A 20,866-nucleotide genomic window follows, 5' to 3' on the forward strand; every position below is an offset into this window, starting at 1 on the left:
AGTATTTAAGACACCAATAATCGTGTTGTAAAGTATTCATAAATACGATAAATTGGCGCCAAGCTTGCATCGCGTTATAAGCGGATTCGCGTTGTAACGGATCGCGTTATAACGGGGTTGAACTGTATATGTAATTACTAACAGCAATTTAGGTCTCACATTATCATTTACGTTACCGGTATCATAGGCTACCACTTTTACTTGCGTATCCATGGGTCCCATGTCTCGTAGAATTTTATATCACTGACATTCTTGTTGTTAAATCTTTAGCTGTACATTGTAACCCAGATCCTATCAACTCACTTCTATGGCAGAGGGAGAAACCCGAAGACTTCCCCCATACGTCCGGTCAAACTTCCATTTCAAATGATTTTTTTGCCCTATTACGTTGCCAGGGCAATTGGGAAATTATGTCTGCAGAGTAAATAACACTTTGTTCACGATATATTCTAGAAAGCACATTGGAAGGGTTGTTATTCAGGAAAATTTACATTTCCAGCTACTTATATGTAGGTGTAACTGAGCAATCGCGTTGAAAATAATTGGTGAAAGAAAATCCTATCTTCTTTTCTAGCTATTTGAATAGAGGGGGAAGTTCCGTTCAAGTAGAGGTCTATTACAAACTTTTTGTTTACCTTGTGATGTCGACTTAGGCGCATTCAAAATTCAGATCCCAAAAACAGGCCAACGTCCTTCATCCAGGAGCGGGGGTGGGGGGGAGGGGGAGGAGGAAAAATTGCGTCCATCCCATGCAGAGAGAATAAGAATTCTTAGTCGTTTAGGCAACAAGGGGTGGGAACAGGTAAATACATGACTTATATCAGGAGAGAATATGATGTTTGCAATGGGAAAAACACCAGCATTTAGAGCCAATACTTCAACCCAATGAGCATTGTTTTGGCGTGTGGGAGTCGACCAATAATAACGTTCAAAGTTGGATAGACACAGGCCATCTGATGAAACCATAAGATCCCATTTAAACCTAGGTTTTTGGCCATTCCATATAAGATTAGTGAGCAACCCTGTTATTCTTTTAAAGAACATTACTGGAATATCTGAATTAAAGAGATATATATAAAAACCTTAAGTAAGATCGTCATTTTGATAGATTTTAGCATTCCCCACCATGAAAGAATCAGTTCCTTCCAGGTAATTCAACCAAAGCTGAATGAAAGGATAGGGGGAAAGTTCCATTCATATATTCTGTATCCCTACAAATATTGGGCATTTTCACCTCCAGATACGCAATGATTCGATTCAGAAGGGTTTATAGATAAAATCCGGAGGTGCAGCCGGTATTATCCATGTTACAATTGATTTGTTAGCATCGTTTCAGTAGCCAGAATGGGTACCAAATTCTGCAACCACCTAAATTAACCTGGGGATGGGGGGGGGGGGGGGGGGGAAGTGGTTTCTTGAGGAAATGACGAAATCTGCATACAGAGCGACTTTTTGTTTGGACACCTTATCCGAACATCCAACAGTATAGGGATCCTCATTAAAGGCTCTATAGCAAGAGAGAGTATAGGAAAGATGGGGCAATCCATCCTGATGTCACGTTCCAATGAAAAAAACCCAGATTGGACACCATTCATTTAAATTCAGGCAAAGACTCATAGCCCTTGTGACAGATACATAGCCCTTATGACAGAGCAAAGATAAGGGTTGACACCAAATTTGGTGTGTTGCAATAATGTAACCCCACTCTGGTCAAATGCCCTTTTAGCATCAAGAGAATAAGAATGGGTGTTCTTCCTCATCTTTGGTAAGGCTGATCAACCGGATATGTGACATTATCTGCAGCTTGGCTTCCTCAGAACATCCGTCTGACCTCTATAAAAAATACTTCACATTCGACCTATGACAGCGCGGCCCTGGGCTCTCTGGATGTGATGTCGGTTCTGCTTGTGGACACACAGCCCTTTTTACAATCAACCCCAGATGATGAGTTGCAGAAAAGTCCCTATTTCCATAAACACCCATGAGATGCACAAAGCCGAAATATTCATACAACCCGGCTTCTCACATTGTCAAAAACATCACTGGCTCTAGTTCCCTTTGCTACCCGGTGGCACTGCACCCTAAAGGCGTCCTACACGTTCAAATTGCTTCCTGTGCAGGCATTACAGACAGTCTAGGCTGCTGTGTTTTGCCTTTAGTACATCCAGCTTAAATTGAAGTTATTATTTAATGGCTATTTTCTTATAAGAGTTTAAATTGCAGGACTATTACCTGCGTGCCCAAACCACTGTATTTGCATTAGAGACACTTCAAGGTTTAGACAAGTAGTTTTTCCAACCTTTTTTTTGTTCAAGGAACCCTATAATTATATTGTGATATTCTGTGGAACCCAAACCCTCTCTAATAGCACATCCGAGATCAGATGCATTGTAAGGAACCCCAACCCTCTCTAATAGCGTGTCTGATATCAGATGCATTGTAAGGAACCCCAACCCTCTCTAATAGCGCGTCTGAGATTAGATGCATTGTAAGGAACCCCAACCCTCTCTAATAGTGCGTCTAAGATCAGATGCATTGTAAGGAACCCCAACCCTCTCTAATAGCGCATCTGGGATCAGATGCATTGTAAGGAACCCCAACCCTCTCTAATAGCGCATCTGGGATCAGATGCATTGTAAGTAACCCCAACCATCTCTAATAGCGCATCTGGGATCAGATGCATTGTAAGGAACCCCAACCCGCTCTAATAGCGCATCTGAGATCAGATGCATTGTAAATTCATTTGTATTTGGAACCATTTTCAAATGATCTGAAAATTGCAGGGAACCCTTTAGGGGTGCCTGGGAAACCCAAGTGGTCCTAGGAACAATGGTTGAAAAACACTGGTTTAGACATATAGCCCATATTTAATAAGCAGTCCTCTTTCAAGTCCATTGGCAGTAGGGTGCCTTCCAGCACCGGAAATTGTCCAATGGCAGAAGACTACTTAGTACATTTGGACCATAGCATCTTTAGTAAGTTTGGTTAATCCAGCACAACAAAAAACATGACATCATAGGTAATTATTATGAGGCAGTTTGTGACGTGGGTAGATCTGGCCCTATATGCAGATATGATTTCAAATAATCGGTGTTCTAGGGTTGGTGTAACATTCCTATGGCAGGATTCATGCAACCTGTGTATTCAAGTAAACAGGGTTTTTCTTCCCTCTACTCATAATCACACTTATTGATTTTTGAATTAACCTCTGACAATGAAGGGGTTAACATGTACACCTTCGTCCTCAACAACTGCAGCAACTTAAAATGCACAAGTCTGATGCAAACTCTCAAAGGTAATGAGACCAGCCTAGGGGGGAGTGAGGAAAAAAAATTATACACAGACTCCAAAATGTTGTCAAAGTGCTTCCGGTTACATGCTCAATAATTGCTACCCATCACATTGCTGACATCGAGAGACTCGTTCAGTCAGGCCGAGATAATGATGGAAAGAAAGGAAGGAAGGACACTGTTGTTTTCCAAACCTTGGCAATAAATCGGAGTGTATTCCACAAGACGAGTACTGTAAACAAAGAAGTGTTTATGTACAAAAAGGTTGGACATCTCTTTAGAAAGGTATACAGGGATATACCAAATGCTGTAAGTAAACATGGGAAGGATGTCGATCCAGGGAGTAATCCGATTGCCAATTCTTGGGAGTCAGGAAGGAATTTATTTTTCCCCTTATGAGATATCATTGGATGATATGTCACTGGGGTTCGTTGCTTGCCTTCCTCTGGATCAATATACTGTACTGTAAGTACAAATATAGGAAAAAGTATCTGTCGTCTTAATTTAGCATAGGTTGAACTTTATGGACATATGTCTTTTTTCAACCTCATCTACTATGTAGCTATGTACAAATGCATCCCACAATTTACCACTGGATGGTTTCACGATGACAGGACAATCTACATACATGAAATCAGTCAATACTAATAAAACGGAGATGCAAGAGAACAAAGAAAGGTAATGGTATGGGGGCAAGACACAAGAACAAAATGATCTGAGCCCGACCCCATTACACCATGCAGCAAAATGTTAAATAAACCTGTGGGAACTTCTCAAAGAGCAGTATACAGCAGAGGTGCTCAACGCCTGTCCTCAAGATCCCTCAACAGGTCAGATATCCCAACTTCAGCACAGGTGGGTCAATCAAAGACTGAGCCACCTGTGCGGAAGCAGGGATATCCTGAAAACCTGACCTGTTGGGGGGAAAAGGGGGTGTCTCGAGGATTGGAATTGAGCACCCCTGGTATACATATCAGGAACTTCTTGGGGCCAACTTGTCACAAACAAATAGCGGGGACAATTAATACGGGTGAATGCAAAGTTTCCGACCCTTTGTGGGGTCCACCAGAGAAGAGATGCGAGACTTCCCAGCTGTTTGTGAGGCAGATTGTAGAATTACTCCTAGGAATGAGGCACAAGAGCATGATCTTTGAAGTGCAAAAGTGAGGCTTTATTTAAGTGCATACAACACGGCGCGGCGCAAACACTAGGGAACCCGCGGAGTCTCAGGCCTGTCCAGCCCACTGCGTGGGTTTACACACACGCCGTCATTAGCCAGTAGCCCAGACGTGTTTGCATACATTCAATATCCGTGTGTGCAGTTCTAACCCAGAATTGAACATCCCTGAAAAGAGTAAACCGGAAACCCGCCTGCGAGGGGAACCCGGGCCATCTACATTCCTGAATATGAACCACATCTGCGTTTTACATTGTCGACAAAACGTTTATAATATAATGGGGATCGGTCAGCCTGCATGGGGACTAGCGGCCATGTCTACCAAGAGGTACCAAGTCAAAAAGGCACAGTAAGAACCCATTCAAGTACATGGGCAGTAAGATGCACCACTTAGTAAATGTGGCCCTAAGTCTTTTGTGCTACAACCTGACCAGATTAAGCAATTGCTACAACGACTGCATCTGTAAATATTGTGTGAAGAGATTTCCCAGAGAGGAGGGGGTGGGTCCTAGTTAATTCACAGAGGGGGTTGGCGGGGAAATCAGACAAGCAGCGCTACTTTGTAACAGGTGTATATAAAAGTACAGGTGTGTGCATGTATATACCGCACACACACACACACACACACACACACACAAACACACAGCTTCTGTTGTTCGGCAGGTGAAACGTTATGCAAACTATCCAAGGATTGAAACACTTACTGGTGTGTGTACAGTATGCTATCAGTCACAATACTCTTCCCCCAATATGGTCTTCAGCCAGCAATCCTATCCCTTTGCAAATCAGCTCTAATTTATATTGTGGTGTAATGCAGCGCTGTATGTGTTTAGGGTCATTACTTCCCCTAAAAAAGTATCATGCTGCCACAAAAAGCAGCATTCTATATTAATACGCACTTTCTTTATAGGCAACAGTAATGCCGAAAACATCACTGGATCCAATCCATAATGTTGCTCCTTATTCTCTGTCCCTAGTACCTCCCCTTAAACACCAAGGCAAGGGGGTTTCAACTCCAGTCCTCAAGACCCTCCAACTGGTCAGGTTTGCAAGATATCCCTGCTTCAGCACAGGTGGCCGATTGAGCCACCTGTGCTGAAGCAGGGATATCCTGCACACCTGACCCCTTGCGGGTTCTTGAGGACAAGAGTTGAGAACCCCCTGCACTAAGGGGATAATTCTATAGCGTCCGAAGCAGCTGTTCATCTGACAAACGCCATTGACTTCAATAAGTAATTTCCGCCTGGCCGGCCGCTCCAGCGAGTATGGAATAATCCCCTAGGAGGGAAACGATGGCGCTCCTGGTCATTATCGTGGCGGTAGCAACACACACATGTATTGGACCGGACACGGCTTTACTAAGAAGTGCTAGGCCGTAACCTTAGTAAATATGGCTCTTTAAGAAAAAAAAACTCATCTAAAGTGAGCAGTCTGTGTCTTTCAACTTAGGTGCCTTATGACTTTGCTCCACTTAGTAAATAAGGCCCTGTGTTTTGGTAATGTTGCGAACAGTTTTCGTTTCTATAAGAACATAACAGGGGGCCCCAATCTGGCAGTCATGCACACAGATCCCAAGCGCTCACACGCGTGTATAAAAACAGCGTACGTGTTCCTTGGCCTTATGGAATATTCAGATACAAAATGTGGTCAAAGTGCCCAATGTCATTTTTCAGGCCTCCTTGCGGGGAAGACGTGCCGGGGTTGTGATGTTATGACACCATTTCCTCAGGATGTCCTCTGTTATGTTTTTATTGTACCCAACGAGACACCAAGCCTTTGATGGTGCTAAGAAGCGTGATGTGGCTTTCAGGAATACTCGGGAATGCGAGCGTCAATTACAGGCACCACTTCCATAGTATATTTGTCCCCAATATGTTTCCTTCTGTAAAGCGCCCAATCCCAGCGCCGTGATCCCATTGCTGCGCCGCAGGGCCTGATACATTAATCAGCATGTCAGGAAATACTCGTACTCGCCGGGCTGTCTAATTGTGTCCTGTGCAATACCTAATTTGGAATTGTTTGGGGCTGCCCCGATAGCGCAGATTTATATACCGATGTAGGGAGGTTCTGATTATTATCCAGCGAACACAATAGCAACATATATATGATTAAGGACAACTTAAAGCCGTAAAAGGATGGGATTTAAAACAAGTTATTTTAACCGCTGACATTTGCCAATAGCCAGATCTGTATTTGGTGAATATAAATACTTGAAGATGTGATAGAATTAGAATATATATATATACACATACATACATACAGTGTGTGTGTGTGTATATGTATGTATGTATATATATATATATATATATATATATATATATATATATATATATACACACACATACACACACACACACACACCTATATATATATCTATCACACCTATATATCTATACACATATACATATACTTTCCAGTGGATGTTTTTTTTTTATATAGTTCTAGCTAATGTACATCCATGCCAAGCGGTTTCACAAATCGTAGCCGTTGTACCAGATAAAAGGAGTTAAAATAGATTTGTGCGCATGACAAGGGGACGCTGCTAAGGGAGCCTTGTTTGGGTGGAAGTGGAGGCGCAATCGATACAGAAGATGACACAGAACAAGACGCGGCTATACCTCTGTTAGCAGCAAATACTCGGTGGGATGCTCCTACTGTACCAATGTGTTTCTCACAGCACAAGGGTTACTCACACCTAGCGGGGGAGAAGGAATATTACATCTGCTGTGATCACGCCCGATGAAAGATCACTTCGTACAGTGCAGTAGGGGGGCTCTCAGCGTGCGTGAAACAAGGTGAAAACACCGACAGCTGCAGATAAAAATCAAATACATTTCTGCACCCTACACACGCGCTGGGAAAATAAACAGACAGGCAGGTTGAAAAACTCTTAGCGAAGGAGACGAGAAGACAGTAAATAAATATGGATAGGAGAATGAGTTTGTAGAGCCAAGAACGCATAATGGGATCCGAATTTTGATTGGCATTGAGAAAGCCGAAATGTTATGCATTTTTACCCAGCATAATGTGAATTTTTAAGAAAATTAGGATTTTTTTTTTTTTTTTACAGTTTCTCTCTTTTATGATAAATGAGCTCGGATTACAGCGTTGGGTTCCCTTGATGTTTCTCTCTCTCTCCCCCCCCCCCCCTTCTACTTTTAAATATGCTTGGGGCCATGAGAAGCATTTAACTGAAAATGCCCAGCATCATTACTCTGATACCTGTGGCCTGTGCATGTGCTAGACTGCACTTCCACCTTCTGGATGTTTGCAGTATGAGCATTTGTCAAAGCAACGCTTCGTCTTATCCACTCCTTTCCACCCGATTTCGCTGGAGACATTGCAACGAATGCTTTCACTGTGGTTTGATATGTTGGCGTTTTGTGTGCGATTTACTGCGTGCGAAAATGAATTGGGAATAATTCCTTTTGGCGCCCAAAGGAGCCGTCAAGCTGTGGGTGCGCAGTGCGTTGCTGCTTGTTGGTGGATCCCCAAGTGGTTCCATTATAACAGAGATGGCGCCGGTCTCACGCTCTCGGACACCAGGCATTTACTAGTCTCTCAGGGATGGGAAGTTAACCTCAGCAGCCGGTCACTGTGGGATCCAGTCCCGAGCGCTTGGTGATGTGGAGTTTGGTTACTTCCTCGGCACTGGTTGGGTGAATTCCCACTGTACGCATCAGCTGCGGGTAGGTGGCGCCGCATCTGTCAGGAGAAAGGAACGGGAGATTACGGACATTAATGGATCCCGAGTGGTCCAAGTGGCCTAATAAAAAGCAGTGGTTCTGTGTCCGAATGAAAAGACATATATACATTTGGAAGGGCTCTTGACACTGGATTTTTGGACAGATGACACAATATTTATGCTGTGAAAAAAAGAGAGAGAAATTGCCTAAATAAATGCCTTAAAAAAGAAAAAAAGTGAAACTGTCGAAATAAATACAAAGCAGTGGTACTTCAAACCCTAAAGCAGAGGGGGGGGGGGCTCAACTCCAGTCCTCAAGACCCCCCAACAGATCGGGTTTTAAGGATATTCATGCTTCAGCACAGGTGGCTCGATCAGTCCCAGTTTCAGCACAGGTGGCTCAGTCTCCAACTGAGCCTCTGATTGAGCCACCTGTTCTGAAGCTGGGATATCCTGAAAACCTGACCTATTTAGCTTGAGGACTGGAGTTCAGCATCCCTGCCCTAAAGTACCATCACTGTTCGACCCCTCAGTTATTGTTACCATGCTCAGAACTAATACTATCCTTTTAACCAGCGATACCATTGATGGTATTAGTGCTGAGCATGGTAATACTTTACCATTGCGTGAGCATCTGAAATACTCACAGCAATGAACAGGCTGTGAAAGCCGTTAGCCTTCATCGTAAAAGTCACTTGTGGCAAAGCAATAGCCGATAGGAATCTGCATATTACATAAATAACGTCGCATTTCTTGGCTACAATGTTATTTTAAGGTTCTGGTAACGTTCTGGCACGTCTCTACAAGAAACTACCATTTCTCAACAGTGTTATCTCAGAGAGAGCCCCCCTGCGCTCCACTAGTTACACGGTCACAGAGAGCGTTCAAATCCGATACCAAAGCAATCAACACAACAGTAAAATAACCTGTATATAAAAGCTAGGCATAGCACCCACATTAGCATAACAACACAGGCTTACCATTACAGCAGGGAGCAGCATCGGAACTATCAGAGGTGCAGCTGGCTCTGACTGTTAGGGGCCTATACTGCCGCCCGCGCGGTGTTCCCGGCATTTCTACTCTCTCTCTTCCCTCCCCCCGGGCTCTACCTGTGCAGCGAGGCCTTACCCGATGGCGGAGGAAGCCCACCCTGGGGGGTCCTCACATGAAAGTTACACCCCGGTGGAAGTCGGGCCTAACTTCTGCAATTGCCGCCTAGGTGGGCTCCCGCTGCCGGGTACTGCCCCGCTACACAGATCGGGCACGGGGCGGGGGGCTTTTATTTCTTCTTTCACCAGGGCTCATTGGTGAATAGTTCAGCCTCTGCCTGTAAGTAATAGTATATAAGCTTGTATGGGTCTGTATATCTTTCTACATCTGCAGATATGTATGTCAGGTATGTGTTTAGTAATAATATAACAACAATGTACTCCGGGCTTTACAAAAGAGGCAACACAGGGAATTATTATACAACAAACATAAAATCAGACAACAGGAAAGGAAATCCCTGCCCCGGGAGCTTACAATCTAAGTGGTATGATGGGAGAGTTACAGAGACAGCAGGTGAGGGAATAAGTGCTGTAGATGGCAGCGCTTGGCCACAATGGTTGGTAGGAGTGACTGTGGGTGTGGGACAGTAACCAAGAGTCTGAGCTATTGGGATGCTTCATTTAAGAGGTGAGTTTTTAGATTTGACTTAAAAGGTGGGAAGAGAGGATGCTTGGCGAATACGGAGTGTGAGGGAGTTCCACAGGTAAGGGGGCAGCCAGAGGGAAAAGGCTTATGGAGAGAGACGGCTGCAGAGGTGAAAGTGGAGAGGAGACGGTTATAAGCAGAGCGCAGGAGACGAGCAGGGACACAATGAGAGATCAAAGCAGATATGTAGAGAGGAGCAGACGGGAGGAGAGCGTTGAAGGTGATCCGGAACTTGATAGGAAGCCAGGAGAGGGATTTAAAGGAGGAGATGAGCAGAGACTGTTCTGGGAGAAATTGAAATGATTGGAGCTGCAGAATTTTAGAGGAGAAAGTAGTGAGGCAGGGAGGCCTGTTAGCAGCATGTTACAGTAATCCAGACGGGAGAGGAAAAGGGTGGGCATTAGAGTTTTAGCAGAAAGAGCATGTTTTAGCCATGCCGTGAATGGACAAGGAAAGGGTGGCGTTGCGCGTCACACCTAGACAACGTGCTTTGGTGACAGGGTGCATGGTGATTTTGGACAAACGGGATATTGGGCCAGCGTTAGGAGGAAATACACTGTATATATCCGTATCTGTGTTTAAACTGTGTGTGTTAATGCATGTGTGCAGTCAGTGGCGGATTTTCCATTAGGCCCGGGCCTAGGGCGGCAAAATTTGGGGACGGCAAAAATGTCCGCCCCCCATATGCTTTGGCCGTGCTCTCGGGCCTGATGGGAAGTCCCTTAGCTGTTGTGGCCACCTCCTTACCAGCCGCTCCCCTCCTCCTTCTGAACCGCAGTGACAAATTCCGTCACACGGCGTCTCGTCGTCATGGCAAATGCCGTGACCTTACCACGGCAACGCGACGTCCGCTGCGTCACTTGACGCTGCCGTTCAGAAGGAGGAGGGGGCAGCAGCAAGGAGGCGGCCGCCACATTTAAGTGCCTAGGGGAGCAGTGGTGCTGACATTGGGGGTCATCGGCTGTAAAAGGCACAGCGCACAATTAACCCTTTTGATGTCAGAGCAGCCAACAAAATCTGTATCCAGTGTGACTTCCCTGTAAAAGGATCATGTTTCTACTTTGCAGCTGTTAAATGACACATTTCACGATTTATTTTCTGTGATATTTTCACTACAGATAGTTTGTAAAAAATGGAAAACATTTCCAGAACACGAAAGACAGTTCTGCGCACCGCGGAAACCCATCGCCACGTAACACGGACATGTACGTTCAGCGTTCCCTTTCTCCCACGTGAATCATTCTTACACATCCAGCCACAACGTGTCAATTGTTTTTACACACAACACTTCAAATGCTATTTCAATCCATAACCAGCCTGACAGATGATGAAAATGAGAGATCACTGCCGTTTCTAGCTTCACCTTCCGAGCGATTGCATGGTTCTGTCAATCACAAGCTGCGGGCCGAACCAAAATATAAGCAGCACGAGTACACTGCGTGCTCTGAATATCTGATCAAACAGCGAACTGATGATAGCAGCCTACCACTAGCTTTGCATTTGGATTGAACTACAAAAAGACTGAAATGTCGCAGAAAGTTTGTGTCCACTATCAGGAGTTACTGTAGCTGGCTGATACTATACATCTCAGATGCACTGACCGTGGCCCCTTGCGGGGTCACCCTAACACTGCCTAAGTTCTCCCCACTTACCACTTAGATTGTAAGCTATTCGTGGCAGGGACTCCCTTTCCTATTGTTTTATGTCTGAAGCACTTATTCCTATTATGTGTTATATCAGGGGTGCGCAAACTGGGGGGCAAGAGATTTTCGGGGGGGGGGGGAGGGCGCGGCGCTTACAGAGGCCCCCACGCTCTTCCCGAAGGCATTAAAATTAAATGCCAGGGGAGCGGCGAAGGCCTCTGTAAGGTCCCTTGCCTTGGCTCAGACGTGATCTGGCGACGCGGCGTCGTTGCCATGGTAACTTGACATCCCATGACGTCGTGACGTCAGAACCAAGGTAAGGAGGGAGGTTTTGAGCAGGGGGAGCAGGGGAGAAAGAGTGCGCTCCCCTGTGTTATATTATTATGTCACGTGTATTATAAAGCGTCATGTACCTGGGATGGCGCTATATAAATAAAGATATACATATATATATATATATATATATATATATATATATATATATGAAAACTAACACAGAAAGAAAGAATCCCCTGAATAGCACTCTAACATACCCAAATTGTATCAAAAAAAGTTTATTAATCACATACACATAAATGGTTAAAATGAGGAGCAGTGGTGACCTAGAAAGCTGATGTAAACTGAACCTTAAGGTGTGGGGGAAAATGCTACACTGCAGTAACAAGGACAAAGTGTAGAGGCAAGAAATTCCTGCATCAGAACACTCAGACCGGCCGCTCAGGTACTACCTAAGCTGAAGCCCCCTGTGTGGAGTGCTAGTATGAAACTAGTGTGTAACTAACAAGCAAGGAAATGAATGAGTTAATTATATAAGTTAGTTATATGATCCAAGCCTATAGATATGACACACACAGATGAGCAAAAAATTGGCAGATATAAATAACAAGCCAAAATAGGTAGCAAAAGTACTTAGACCAGTCCTGAGTGTACAGCGAAGTGTCCAGCAGAGTAGTAGCAGAGTGATAGCAGATATCCACAGCTGAACTGCTCGCAGGTTCAGGGAGAGTGAGTCTCAGCCACTGCACTGCACATGCTCCCAAATATATATGTATGCGAGTATGGAAGAGATTACAACTAACCTGTCACATGGTACTACTGACATAACAGGGCTTTCTATCTTTCTTTACCAAGAAATCAATGAATAATTTGCGAATATAATGCAGTTATCCTACTTTAAGTGTGTGTGTGTGTGTGCGTGTGTGTATTATATACATATACTTTCTCATGTTGATTCACTAGAAGATGTCCCAACATACAACTAAAGGTAATAAGCAGTAAAAGAAAAGGGACTGATAATCGCCCGCTAGTTCTGTCTCTGGCTGGATATAATTGTTTACAAGATGACAGCGCTACAATGTCATCATCATTATGTAGAATATTACCCTCGGGTTGAGTACCAGTGCTGTGTTATAGTGTTGTGCTATAGGGTCATTTGCATTCCTAAGAGGTTTTTTTTTTTGTTCTTTTGGTCTTTTCAACATACTTCATTCCGAGAGCAAACCCTTGGATGACTTCTCCGGCGTTCGGTCCAGTGAAATGTAGGCCCAGAAGACGCTGATCCTTTTCTCTGAGACATATCATCTGTGGAGAAGAATGGGCAGGAATACTGAGACCACAGCTGATCATTTCAGATGCAGTGTGAATGCAGTTTTATTAGATGAAAGTGTGTGATGACATGACAAAGCTTAAAGCAGCATAAAACACCCCATCATATGGTACTTGGGGGGGGGGGGGGGTGGTGTGTGTGTATATCAAATGGAAGTATTACTGTGTGATCATTTGCATGTCTTAGACAGGTCTGCAACCCCGCCTTCCACCATTATCACCCAGCATACAGCACTTCCACTGCAGCAAGGGATTCTGGGAAATGACATGCAAATGAGCACACAGTGCCACCTTTTGTCTCAAGCTCACATTACATGAACAATCCTTAAGCCAATGCATGCTGCTTTAAACACAGCTTTTAAACATAGCCTGGGATGAGATGCAAAGCCAGTGGGTGATAATGGTGAAAGGCGGGGTTGCAGACCTGTCTAAGACATGCAAATGAGCATACAGTAATACTTCCACTTGCTATATGCTTTACTGTGGAGGGTTTTTGTCACTTTTGTGAGACAAACCCCCCAAATTAGTCACTTCCTGACTTGATCATAGGACTGCATACCGGTCGCCGCTTCCTATTGGATGGCTATATAAATCCCCTTTTAAAAACAGAAAGTAATACCGGTGACTTCACCAGTATCTCGGGATCCGGGGGAGAATATCGCTCTGGGGGAACCCTGCTTCCCATCTTGTAGGAAAAGGGAGGGTTAGTTACAGTATGGGGGGGGGGGGAGGGGATTGCGGATTTAACATAGATCATGGGTAGCTTAAAAAAAGCTGTTTTGTAAGAATGTTTAAAGGCCACTTACCTTTATATAACACTGTGCTGCATCCCTTTCAGCCACTGTAAATTCCAAGGGTTTGTAAAATGCGTGGAAAACCTGGCAAAAAAAAAGAAAAAACATCACGTTCAAAAAAAAAAAGAGAAAAATTATTACCATTCTGGAAACACACTTTCCATCCATGCATTTTATACTATAAATCCAGGAGTGGCCAAGTCCAGTCCGCAAGAGCTACCAACAGGTCAGGTTTTCAGGATATCACTGCTTCAGCACAGGTGGCTCAATCAGTGGGCTCAGTCTTCGACTACCCTGCAAACCTGACCTGTTGGTAGCTGTTGAGGACTGGGGTTGCTACCCTTGCTATAAACCCACTGTATCAGCAGGATCATATTTTAATTGTCACAATGTCACAGATAACGAAGACTTAAACAGGTCAGTGAATATGACGATACAAGCTCCCACTCGTGTGCATGGTGTAGGTGCCGTGTAACTTACTCAGCCAATGTGACATGTGGTGGCCAAGTAAGTTAGTACTAAAGATCAATTATTTACTGGGGTTGTTCGATAAGCAGTAGAGTGGAGACAGAGGTCCGGAGCAGCATAAAAAGCCGCAGTTTGGCATTGAAAAGCACCCAAAAGTTTGCAGGCAAAAAAACGGCTTTGTTGGGACATAGAGCAGAGAGTAATCTCCGTGGAATAAAACCTCGAAGGTCGAAGACGGAGCCACTGATTGAGCCACCTGTGCTGAAGCAGAGACTGATTGAGTCATCTGTGCTGAAGCTGGAATATCACGGAAACCTGACCTGTTGGCGGCCTTTGAGGACTGGACCTGCCCACCCCTGATATACGGGATGAGCATATTGCAGGGGACCTGTGAATGCACTCATAGGTTCTCCGTCTCTGCTGCGCCTCTACCCATGTTATATACACGACATACAGAAGAGGCACGTGTAACAGCGAAGCTACAGACACCAGTCGGAGTAGGACCCTCAAAGCCTGAACATTACAACTTCTCATTAATTACAACTAGAAAAAAAACCCCCACTAAATGTCTTAGGACTGAATTATCGCCTTAGGGAGGAAAGTAGTTAAAAATGAGAGTAAAGTCATTTTCTCCTTTGATTGTGTTTTTTTTTATAGCCCACTCCGGCTTTGAGGAGTAACTCCACTTGCATTCCTAAAAGCACAGCTGACAGACAATATTTAAGGTACACACGCCGGCCTCTTCGGCAAACTGGGTGGGAAAGAAAAGGAGCTCCATCACTCCTCACTTCACCTGAATATATATTTTTTTGGAAACATGAAAACTACATTAGACGTTCTTTGAACTTTGAAGCAAACTTCCAGAACGAGCCATCAATTTCTGGTTCATTGAGAAAATGAAAGACGCTGCAGGAATGAGCCTGTGGGTAGTGATCAGCGCACTGCAGCTAACGGCAGCAGAATTCCTCCGCAACCTTTGACTCAACAGTTTGTCCCGTCTCTTCCGCACGTAGCCCCGGGGTTCTGAGGAGACCTGGTTAGTCTCCTGCTTGTTGGCAGGGGAACGTCACCGCACGGGCCCTGCGGCCTTTGTTCCGTCACAGACTGTATCCATGTGTCAATCATTCCATGAGTGGGGGGCAGGACGGAAGACATTTTTTTTTGTCATGTGTAACCGCGCAGGTGGTGGGTAACACGCTCATGGACGATCCATAACATAAGCATGGGGGGGGGGAGGGAAATGATAATAAAAAGCACCTGGTTAGAATTGAAACCTGACGAAGGCAGGGCACGGCTCAACGCGGTCGCGTTAACCCCTTCAGATCTGCCTTTTTTTTGGGGGGGGGGGGGGGTCCCGACACGAAGTTACATTACCATATATTCAATATGCTGTGGAGTTGCTTGCACGTGCCAAAGAAGATTTGAGTCCCACTCGTGTGAGTGGAGCTGTACTCTTCTCTAGCCCTGGGAAGACAGCGTTACAGAATAGTGAATCAGAGCCCTGATCTCTACACGTTAGCTGCATACCCGTTACCAAGGGAATTCCTATGTGCCTATTTATCGCAAATCCCCACTAGAAAAGCTTGTGATCTAATTGATCAAATCTGGGATGTTACATAGTAGATGAGGTTGAAAAAAAAAAAAGACATATGTCCATCCAGTTCAACCTATGCTAAATTTAGACGACAGATACTTTATCCTTTATTTGTACTTACAGTACTGTATTTTGATTCAGAGGAAGGCAAACAAAAAACGCCAGCGACATATCATCCAATGATATCTCATAAGGGGAAAAATTAATTCTTTCCTTACTCCAGTATTGGCAATTAGATTACTCCCTGCATCAACATCCTTCCCATGTTTTACTTATTTGGTCTATCCCCGTATACCTTTCCTTTCTAAAAATATGTCCAACCGGTTTTTTTTTTTTGAAGATATCTATTGTATCTGCCATCACAGTCCCCATGGGTAATGAATTCCACATTGCAACTGCCCTTACTGTAAAGAACCATTTCCTTTGTTGCTGGTGAAATCTCCTTTACTCCAACCTTAAGGGACGGCACCTGTGTCATTTGTACTGCCCTTGGGATGAATAGTTCTTTTGAAAGCTCCCTGTACTGTCCCCAAGTATATTTGTATATAGATATCATATCCCCTCTTAGACGCCTCTTTTCTAATGTAAAAAAATCTAATTTAGCTAGCCTCTCCTCATAAGTTATATTATCCATACCCTTTAATTTGGTGTCTCTTCTCTGCATGTGAAGATTGTATATAATGGGTCTCTCCAAATCAATTGTGAAGAAACCAAAAAGAACACATTTTATGAAATTCATGGTGGTTATGAAGATAGCTTATTCTGCATTTAAATGGTTTGTTTTAATATTTGTTGTATTGAAATATTCTTCCGAAATGGCTCTAAAATAATGCAACTAGTTTCATATTAAAGTATATTCACTTCAATATTTCTATAGTAATAAATCTATTTCCTTATAGAAAGCTAAAGACACCCCCCGTCCCGCAAAGGCTAGGAACATGGGAGTGTGTTGCATCAAATGAACCGTGTTCCAATTTCAGAATCAGTTACCTCGATTGCATCCTCTCCGTAGCGCTCTGCTGCTGCCTCTTCGGACATTCCAACACAGCCATATTCCAGAGGAGTGAAGACAGTGGTGGGCACCTGAAATAAGACATTGGGGGGGGGGGGGGGGGGGAGCATGTGTATTCATGTCTACCAACTGTAAAACTAGGGCAAAATGAAAGCACAAAGCAGCCCCGGACTTATCCAAGGAAAGGAATCCCACTGAAAGCGTTTGTCTTTCCTTTTATAAATCGGGGGGGGGGGGCGGTTTTTATAGCCCCGGGGGAGACTTTGATAGAGAGACCCCAACATTTCTCCCCCAATACAAAATTAGAGAGGAGTTGAAACCAAAGTTATCTACAGTTCGGGTACATTGGCAATGAGCAGGTTCCCATGTTGAGAGGGCTGTGTAGCATTAGTAGAATTACCTGTGGAACGCAAAGGGAAATACCCACTGTGGTAACGTGTCGCTTGTTACATTTATGTCAGTGAGCGATGAAGACACAACGCTCCCTATAAATACAAACAAAACAACAGATCCTGCAGGAATTCGTAGGTTTCCTGATCCAATTGGGTTATGAAATTGCTTGGTACAAACACAGGGGGTGAAAAAAAGTACTAAAAATAAACCCCATATGAGATTTCGTAGAAGCGTGTCCATGGAGATGTTTCGAGTGTTACACTTGGGGTGGCAACTTAATAAGACGGAGACTCAACACAGATAAGAAGGGGCAGCTCTAGGAGAATCTCCATGTTACTCACATTGTCATAATCCATCAGTTCTGTAGCGTTATCGAACAGGCGCAGGGCCAACAGCTTCCCGGCAGCAATCGCTGTTGGGGTCAGTTCTGGTCGACCCTGTAAACAAAGAAAACGGGCATTGGCCATGGAATTTTTTTGTTACGGAATAGCAAAAACAAAAATGCAGAAAAAAAAACCAACCACAGGCTAAAAACGATGGGCGTTTTCCAAAGCCCGTCCAGGGACTGGATGCATGATAACAAAACCTCTTACTGTAAAAAAGAGTTAAGGATAAAAATAATAATAATAGCATGTTCTTGTATAGCGCTGCTAGTTATACGTAGGGCTTTACAGAGACATTTTTGCAGGCGCAGGTCCCTGCCCCGTGGAGCTTACAATCTAGGTTTTCGGTGGCTGAGGCACAGGGAGATAAGGTGACTTGCCCAAGGTCACAAGGAGCCGACACCGGGAATTGAACCAGCTTCCCCTGCTTCAAACTCAGTGCCAGTCAGTGTCTTTCACTCACTGAGCCGCTCCCTCTCCCCAGGATCAACACAGGCTTCAATGAAAACAGCATCTTTCCTGCACATTGTGAATGTATTTGGCGTACCCATCACATATCACACGCGCACATGAAATAACCCACCCTTCAAAACTTGCCCCATTAGTCAATTCTGTTATTTCTGTAAAAAAAAAACAACAACTTATGAAATCGCACTGAGGCTACGGCTCCGCTTCCTAATTAATGTACTTGGCTACAAACGTTTACGTTCAGAAATCCCCAGCACTGCCATAGACACAACATGCAATATAAACACAAAATCAGTAGGAACTGCTCTCTGGGACTCTTGGTGGGCTGTAGCCACCGATTGAATGGAGCACGGATGGCAGCCGTCACCGCGGCAGGAAGTGCACATGGCGTCTCGGCATTCCAAAAAGGAGCGGAAGATGGAGGCGGCAGATAAAAGCGGTAAAGTACTGCTCCAAGCACTCTGTATAGAGCCGCTCATTATCCAAACATCCTTGCGGATAGCACACACTTTCCCATTAAACAATGGTGGCTTCGAGGCAGTGCTACATTGTTGGAGCACTTATTGGATGGGAGTTCCCTTCTGCAATACAAGTGCGGGGCCATTCTGTTGATTGGCTTTTTGATTTGAGCAGCAATTGACTGCGCTCCATCCTGTGGGAATACATATTACACATTGGGAGACCATGAGCATTGGTAATTCGAGAAATACTCGACATAACAGAGGTCTGATTCTCCGTTTCTCCAGCCAAACATTAGCCTTCAAGCACTGTGAGGGTACCACGGATTCCTTAATGGAACTGAAGTAACACAATTAAACATTATTATACTACAAAAATAAATGAATACACGATACTGAATTCCTGTGAGTTTGGATTGCTACAGACCTAATATTAAGCATAACAGTGTTATACAGTATTAAAATAATAACTTATACAGACCTCTGTTATGTCTCCAATTGCAAAAATGTGAGGGACCGACGTGGCTTCTGAAGCATCAACAATTATCTTTCCCGTGTCGGAGTTTATTCTCACTCCCACTTTCTCCAGATTCAAATGTTTGGTTTCAGGAGCGCGCCCTGCGGGTGTAAAAAAGAAATAAACACAATATTAACATTATCCGAAGGCGGATACTCTGTGTACGTCACACACTGTCAACTGTTTTATAAAAAAGAAAAATGACACGGGACAGACGTGACGTTTTGCACGCTTTATTTGTTTATACTGTATACACACGTCGTACATGAAACTAGTATATTATGTGATCACACCAGCGGCGTGCGTGCGTCGGCGCAAGGGCACAATCATTTGCTTCCCAACTCCAAGTCCTCAAGAAGCCCAACAGGTCAGGTTTTAAGGAGATCCCTGTTTGATCACAGTTGGCTCAATCATTTTGACTGAACCCCCCGTGCTGAAGCAGGGATATCCTGAAAACCGGACCTGTTGGGGCTTCTTGTGGACTGGAGTTGGGAACCACTGTTCTAGATTATGAAATCTCTAGACCATAGGTGCGCAAACTGGGGGGCGCGGGCGGTTGCAGAGGCCCCCGCGCTCTTCCCCGTGATATTTTAATTAAATGCTGGGGGATCGCGAGAGGCCCCTGCAATGTAAGCTTACCGAGATTCGGACAACTGTGTTGTCGCGTCGCCATGGCAACGTGGCGTCAGGGTCACATGACCGGCGGCGTCATTTGACGTCGGGAATAGAGTTGAGGGGGCCCAAGCACCGGGGAAGCAGGTGGAGGGGGGGGGGGCGGTGCAACTACAAAAGTTTACGCACCCCTGGTCTAGCCCACAGGGCGGCCAACTTCAGTCATCAAGAGCTACCAACAGGTCAGGTTTTCAGGATATCCCAGCACAGGTGGCTCAGTCCCCATACCCAACAGAAATGGCACAGTAGTTTCAGTATATTAATGAGCAAAGCGACATACAATACAATGCAAGGTATTGGTAACAGCTGGGTTTTGTTCATATGAATGTGTGTGGTAATATGGGCAGAAGCTATTGACGTGTACACTTTGTGGATTAGGCCAGGGGTGATCAACTCCAGTCCTGAAGACCCCCTAACAATAAGAGGGCCAGTTTTTCGACTGAACCTCTAATTGAGCCACCTGTGCTGAAGCAGGGACTGATTGAGCCACCTGTGCTGAAGCAGGGACTGATTGAGCCACCTGTACTGAAGCAGGGACATCTTGAAAATCTGACCTGTTGAGGGGGGGGGGGGGGTGCTTGAGTACTGGAGTTGAGCATCCCTGGATTAGGCTATAGATTAAAAAAATACTTCTGTTTTTGTTTCTCACAAACAATGTGATGCATCCGAGATGTATAATCAAGGAGGTGAAGTATTTAAACTGGATTAAATCTATTACCACGAGAGGACAGGTTTTTGCTTGCAATACAATGGAGCCCAGAGCACTTTGCCAATGGGGGGGGGGGGGGGGGGGGGGGGGGAGTAGCCTCAATGATGTGCCCAGAGGATATCAAAATGAACAAAAACAAGGTAATCTGGTTGGCAATATGATTTAAAAAAAAAGCATTGTTACTTGTTTTTCTCCTGCGCTTTTCACCTTCCAAGCGAAATGTAGAAATGTGCGGAGCTTCACCTGCGCTCCTAGCATGCTCCGGATATTCAGGCAAACACAAGGCATATAAAAGGAATATTT

At 44.6% G+C, this 20,866-nt stretch overlaps 1 protein-coding gene across 2 annotated transcripts in view; it reads right to left on the reverse strand.

Moving 5' to 3' along the window:
- Positions 1-4,439: 4,439 nt before the first annotated feature.
- TXNRD2 (thioredoxin reductase 2) overlaps positions 4,440-20,866 on the reverse strand; it is a 54,943-nt gene continuing 38,516 nt past the window's right edge. For both annotated transcript variants that reach the window (XM_075568564.1, XM_075568563.1), the window contains exons 12-17: positions 19,147-19,283; positions 17,698-17,793; positions 16,942-17,034; positions 13,902-13,973; positions 12,974-13,071; positions 4,440-8,172 (exon numbers count right to left, since the gene is read on the reverse strand). In XM_075568564.1, the coding sequence (XP_075424679.1) occupies positions 8,049-8,172; positions 12,974-13,071; positions 13,902-13,973; positions 16,942-17,034; positions 17,698-17,793; positions 19,147-19,283 (620 nt within the window). In that variant the 3' untranslated portion in view covers positions 4,440-8,048. The remainder of the gene's footprint in view (positions 8,173-12,973; positions 13,072-13,901; positions 13,974-16,941; positions 17,035-17,697; positions 17,794-19,146; positions 19,284-20,866) is intronic.

Source organism: Ascaphus truei, chromosome 13 (genome assembly GCF_040206685.1).
Source record: "Ascaphus truei isolate aAscTru1 chromosome 13, aAscTru1.hap1, whole genome shotgun sequence".
Taxonomy (NCBI): domain Eukaryota; kingdom Metazoa; phylum Chordata; class Amphibia; order Anura; family Ascaphidae; genus Ascaphus; species Ascaphus truei.